This window comes from Puma concolor, chromosome A3 (genome assembly GCF_028749965.1).
Source record: "Puma concolor isolate L17-30 chromosome A3, mPumCon1.1.hap2, whole genome shotgun sequence".
NCBI lineage: Eukaryota > Metazoa > Chordata > Mammalia > Carnivora > Felidae > Puma > Puma concolor.
Window position 1 is genome coordinate 58,775,692 of NC_141669.1, and position 6,809 is coordinate 58,782,500.

The window sequence follows — 6,809 nt, forward strand, 5'->3', positions numbered from 1 at the left end:
AGACGCTTTGGGCTCTTCCCGCACCGGCCACCGCTGCTGCCTTCTGGTGCAACTTAAGTCTTGGTTTGGTGCAAGTACTTCTGGTCAAGGCGAGACTTTAACCTATGATAATCCAGTACGGATGTGCCTGTTGTGATTTAAGCATCGAAGGCCAATGGGACAAACAAAAGGGGAAACTGGTTTACCAACAAGTGGTTCTAAGATGAAATATCCATTCTGTGTCATTAAAGCAGAGTCACTTTCATGAGGAAGGTTCACTTGACCATTTCTATTTCTGTTTTATTTTAAATGTTTATTTTTGAGAGAAAGAGCGTGCTGTGCACAAGCAGGGGAGGGACAGAGACGGGGGAATAGAAGATCCAAAGCAGGCTTCACACTGACAGCAGACAGCCCGAAGCAGGGCTTGAACTCACAAACTGAGATCATAACCTGAGCTGAAAAAGGATGCCTAACTGACTGAGCCACCCAGGCGACCCTTGACTCTTTTTTTTTAAGATTTATTTTTGGGAGAGACAAAGGATGAGCTGAGGAGGGGCAGAGAGAGAAGACACAGAATCCGAAGCAAGCTCCAGGCTCTGAGCTGTCAGCACAGAGCCCAAGGCAGGGCTCGAACTCACGAACCTAACTGCGAGGTCATGACCTGAGCTGAAGTCAGACACCCAACCGACTGGGCCACCCAGGGGCCCCTGCCCCTTGACTTTTTCTAAATAATGCAGTAACTTGTTATTTTCCATGATCCTTTCTCCTGTGATTGCTTCTTGAATCTATGGGGACTCCAGCCATCACAGGTTTTGCTAACTCTACATTCACTTACTGATTCTATCCTCATGTGACACATTTTGTTTACTATTTAATACAACAACCCCACAGGAAGGTAGTATAATTCCTATTAAAAAAAAAACATTTTTAAAAAATTTTTTTCATTTTTGAGAGAGAGCATGAGGAGAAGGGCAGAAAGAGAGGGAGACAGAGAATCCCAAGCAGGCTCTAGGCTGTCAGCCAAAGCCCGACACAGGGCTCGAACCCACAAACCGTGAGATCATGACCTGAGCTGAACTTGAACACTCGACCGACTGAGGCACCCAGGCGCCCCTATCATTCCCATTTTTAAATGAAGGCTAAGACAAGTCGATTGACTCTCACAGTAGCGCAGCTAATAAATGGGCCGTGAACTTAACGTTGGTGAAGGTTGCCAGTACAGGGTAGTTGCAATGTACTGTAGAAGCGGCCCTTTAGGGCTTTTAGGCTTCAATCACTGACACATACGAAGTTCTGCTGAGGAATATTGTTACCCTTCCATTCAGAAGGGCCACCGGGCAAAAGACTTGTGCCTATTCTGAAACAAAGCCTTGTCTGAAAAGACAGACACAAAACAAAACACAAAGAAACCCCAAGGTTGGATGCCTGGTGGGAGATGGACTGGATAGGCACGGCTACCCCAGGCCACACTTCCGTCATACTCACCGACGGTTCCGACGGCCTTTGTGATAAACTGGCAGCACCCAAGTCTGTCATCGAGGGAGGGGCACAGGGTCCCACGGAACATTCCCACAGCACACGAGGTACAATTGGGGTCGGGCTGCCTGCCTGTTTCTAATGAAATATGTCATGTGACTCTGTGGGAGCAATATCTAATAACAGTATTTAAAAATAACGTTTTAGGAATTTTCTGCTCACATCATCATCAAGCGTGTATTTCCTAGAAAAGAAAAAAATTCCCTATAAATCCTTATTTAACCTTGCCAATTCTGTTGAAGATATATTATAGTGAATCATGGGAATTTCTTTTATGATCTCATGTTCTACATAAAAACAGCTCAGCTTAGTATGACCCAGTTCCTGTGGGCCAGATTCTAATTCCTTCTGGTTTCAAAAAGTGGAAGCCCTACCAAATGATTTTCTCTGGATTGAAATACATTAAAATGGAATAAAATTTCATATCCAAACTCATTACATTTTCCCTCAGATACCAAAGTACAAAAACACAATGCTAAATTTCTTTTAAATTATTTTATTTTTGTGTAAGCTAAAAGGAAATTTACACACTGAAATCTCAAAAGACCTGGGCATGCACATTCACCTTGTTAGAGGTTCCTCTACATGTCTTTCTTTTTTCCATAGGAATTTCCCCAAACATTTAAAACCCATAGTTTTTACTGTATATACAGCCTAAACCATAGCAATCTATGATTATGTCATTTTACACTGTGCAAAATCCTCAAAAAATAGTGGTACGATAAAACAAAAAAATCATTAAAACAAGTAAATTTCATTGTAAGACATTCATATAATTTGGTCCTTCTCCAAACCAAACTGATTTAAAACAGACACAATCTCTTTAAACCCCTCCAATCAAGTTCTGACAATGATCCATACTCTACAACAAAACAGCAATCAATTAAGTACCTCGCAAAAGGTCAAATAGCAATATGCCAGATTGAAAAGATTAAAAAAAAGCGCAAAAATGTTAACAAAAGCCAGATCTGAAACAAACCCACCACACGTAAAATTGAAAAAAAAAAATTAAATGGAGACTTTGGAGCTTATTTATGATAGCAAAAGTAATTCAACATAGGATATGAAAAATTAACAGAACATTCAATGCAATCTGAAAAGACTGAAGGGGATTTCACAGACAGTGGAGATTTGAGTTTTTAATTTTTTTTTATTTCAAAAGTTTTGTAAGAAGGACACCACCAGTGTATTTCACAAAGACATAAATGTATACACCCCAGCAACACAAAAAGAATAAATCTTCAAAAATGTTCACCCCCGATTATTTACATTTTTTCTAATATAAATTTAGGACTTCAGTATGTAAATAAATATACATTACTATGTATACCTTTCTAGTGCGGCTTACCAACAAATCAGCTGAACTTTTTTTTTTTTTTTTTTTTAATTAGAGCAGGTATGCTTTTGATGGTAGGGAAGGGCTGGAGGAAAGGAAAAGCAATTGAAAGTGTCCAATTCACATCGGTTATCAGTCTGCTTTCTCTTGGGACCTTGTGGAAGGTGTTAACGTGGCTGGGAACATCAACACCTTGGCATGCATGAACGTTAAGTCAGGAAGGCTAGCGATCACCTTGACGGCTTCTTCACTTAGGTGCTCTTCTCTTTTCGGTTTCCTATTGACAAATGAAAACAGAGAAGTGTGTTGATGTGACTTTGCTGTAGGTCAAATGGGAGAAAATCCACTCCCAAGGCAGACAGCGATCTGTGGGGACTTCCTCTATCAGGTCCCGAACTTCCTAACAGCTTTGTGCTGTGTGCTTCCTCTGCCAGCTGCTGAGTCGCTCACAAAGACGTACGTCCTTCTTATGTATGCCCATTGCAGCCAGGCACGTCCCTGTAGATATTCACACGGACCTACGCACGGCCCACAGATTTGCTTAAGGCTGGAAGCATCTACTGCCCAGGCACCCTTTTAAAATGTTACGAAGCTGAAATATAATGCCAGAGCCCTAATAAAACTTCACCCAACTGGATTTCCCCCTGACCCCCTGCGAAACTACCAAAATTACTTCAACATAAAACAAAGTATGTCTGGCACAAGACCTTGTAAGTCATTTTAACCTCAGGCTTTACTTAATCCCCCATGGGGAATTCCAGGAGAGAGAGCCTTCACCTCAAAAACACCCAGTTTCGGCCCCACCGGGACAGACAGAGCAGGTCCCAAAGCAGCACGGGAGCCGGTTGTGGACGTGGACAATGGACATACTCCACAGACGTGGAGAATGGCAGGACATACTTGGGGAGAGGGGGAATCCCCAAATCCTATGGGTTCTGTAGATGGAGGACATTTTATTACACTGACCCCTGCTACTAGAGGTGAGAGGGTTAGTGCCTAACACAGGAAGAACTCTTTTTGACCCGGGGCCTCCCAGCTGGTGAGGTGCAGAAATGTCAAGTGAGCCTCAAACGTGGCTCAAATTGAGCACATGATTGTAAGCCAACCTTTATTTTTTCCAGGACATTAAATATATTGAAAGAATAGCTGTAGTCATGCAGATATTAATTTTAGGCCAAAGTTTATTTTTAAATTGTTGACTCTAAAAAGCCCAATTTTCTTTTATGGTAAAGGATAGTTGGTACTATATTAGGTGTGACACAAGTTATTTCTTCCACCTAAATATGTTCTTTGGGATGGGGAACAGAAGTCAGGAGATGAAGCAAGACAAGAAAGATAGACATAGGCCTTTATTTCATACCTAGACTTTTCTGTTAATCACTTTTGAAATCAGGCTGAAATTAAAATTAATAGAATGACTGAAAAATCAAACATCAGAATTTTAGGACCAAAGTTCTTCAATAGGGGGTCGAGCTTCAGGCACACTGAAACCATCAGATCAACCAATACTCGGTTCTAGGGTTTCTCAGAAGAATGGAATAGCAATCTGGTATTTTCTGATTAAAATCTACACTTTTAAAAAATGTCTATTTTTGAAGGAGAGAAAGAGTATGAACGGAAGAGGTGCTGAGAGGGAGGGAGACACAGCACGAAGTGGGTTCCAGGCTCTGAGCTGTCAGCACAGAGCCCAATGTGGGGCTTGAACTCACCGATGGGGAGATCATGACATGAGCCAAAATATGATGCTTAACTGACTGAACCACCCAGGTGCCCCCAAATCTACATTTTTAATTGCATTTAAACGACAGCAAAATTCTTAGGTGGATATCTGGTGAAGAAAAACCAGAGAGTTCATTTTTTTTAAATGTTAATTTATTTTGAGAGTGTGTGTGTGTGAGTGGGAGTGGCAGAGAGAGGGAGAGAGAGAATCCCAAGCAGGCTCTACACCCAGTGCAGAGCCTGACATGGGGCTCGATCCCACAACTGCGAGATCATGATCTGAACTGAAATCAAGAGTTGGACGCTCAACTGAGCACCCAGGTGCACCCCACCCCCCGGATAGTTATTTTTAGTCTCAAAGTGAAAGACTGGAAGTGCATAATGGAAAAGGCCTGCCTCTCACCAACACTCAATCTTGGCATCACTAATGACGGAGTCAACTAGATATTACGCATCTTCTGATGTGGTTCAACACCTGTGCCGTTTACCAGTCAAAATGCTTTACCTGAGTTTATACAGTATAATAATTTGTGGATATAATTTCTAAAGCTTACAGGAAATAAGGGGAATAGAGAAAGATATTAAATACTACTTGAAGGAAGCCAACAGATAAAATCCAGAAGTTGAGACATTCTACAGGACACCTAGACTGATCTTTTTTTTTTTTTTTTTAATTTTTTTTTTCAACGTTTTTTTATTTATTTTTGGGACAGAGAGAGACAGAGCATGAACGGGGGAGGGGCAGAGAAAGAGGGAGACACAGAATCGGAAACAGGCTCCAGGCTCCGAGCCATCAGCCCAGAGCCTGACGCGGGGCTCGAACTCACGGACCGTGAGATCGTGACCTGGCTGAAGTCGGACGCTTAACCGACTGTGCCACCCAGGCGCCCCTAGACTGATCTTTTTAATAAGCTAGTGTTAAAACTGAAAACAAAAGGAATGGTGGTAGATAAACCATATTAAAGGAGATTTGGGAGCCATAAGGGCCAGGTACAATCATTCTCTGCTTTGTTAAAACCAATATTCAATTGAGGGGATATCTGAATATAGCCTTGGTATCATATGGAATAAAAATATGAAGTGGACAGATGGAGATAACAGACTGCAAGGTAAGTTCAATTCAGTATGGACTACAAAACCTCACTTTTGGTTAAAACACCACACATACGTATATGTTTCCATAGAAAATTATCTGAGAGAATACACTATCTGAAAGAAGGAGTTCTACCGACCTGAGTGGTAAGAATGTGAAACTAAGTTTTAACTTTTTGTATGCATTTTCTAACTTTCTATATAATCTACCTTACTGCTGCTGTAACGATAAATGGTTGTCAAAAACAGGAACAGATACAATTATACCTAAACGGACTTTCTCCTTTGTGGAGTGCAGTTGGGGAGTGGGAAAGGAAAGCAAAGTAGAAGCTTCCACCCAAGAAATGGTTGGTAAAGATGACTCCAGGCTTTTTACCAATAGCCTTACTTCAGAGGCACTCCTCGGAGGCAACAGGAAATTGAACAAAGTTTACAGAGTTCATAGTCTGTGTATTCATCTGTACTCAATGTGCATTGATGTGATCTAGTTGTTTTTTTTAGCATATAGGAAGAAAATGCTTGAGAATTTGAAAATAAAAGTTGTATCACGAACATTTTTCAAGTCCAAAAGCAGTGACCTAATTTTGATTTATATTCTTTAGCTAAGATTTATCCTTTTGTCAGTGGAATGCAACTGAGAGTCTAGAAACAAACTCAACAAGGGTCCCAAGACCATCAATAGGGTGAAAAACAGTCTTTTCATCAATATGGACTATCCACATGTAAAAGAATGAAGCTGGACTCCCATCTCACACCACATTCAAATATTAAATCAAAATGAATCGAAGGCCCAAATGTTAAGAGTTGAAGGTACAAAACTCAGAAAAAACCCTAGGTATAAATCTTTCGGACCTTGAAGTAGGCAATGGTTTCTGGGATGGCTATCATCACAAAGTCAGTGAGAATGCAGCAAAACTAGAATTCTTATATATTACCGGAAGGAATGTAAGATGGTGCCACTACAACGGAAGATAGTTTGGCAGTTCCTCAAAAAGATAAACACATGACTCGGCAGTTCCACTCCCAAGAAAATTGAAAACATCTGTCCACACTAGAACTTGGACACGAATGCTCACAGCAGCATTACTCAGAATAGTTGAAAAGTGAAACAGCCCAAGTATCTATCAATTGATTAATGGATAAAGAA

The 6,809-nt window shown here is 41.0% G+C and overlaps 1 protein-coding gene across 4 annotated transcripts in view; it reads right to left on the bottom strand.

Annotated features, from left to right (window-relative positions):
• Positions 1–1,995: 1,995 nt before the first annotated feature.
• The window catches only part of AFTPH (aftiphilin), a 67,594-nt gene continuing 62,780 nt past the window's right edge, over positions 1,996–6,809 (bottom strand). For 3 of the 4 annotated variants that reach the window (XM_025931774.2, XM_025931773.2, XM_086700998.1), the window contains one exon: positions 1,996–3,128. In XM_025931774.2, coding sequence (XP_025787559.2) covers positions 2,984–3,128 — 145 coding nt within the window. In that variant the 3' untranslated portion in view covers positions 1,996–2,983. The remainder of the gene's footprint in view (positions 3,129–6,809) is intronic. The other variant, XR_015249173.1, reaches the window with a different exon arrangement.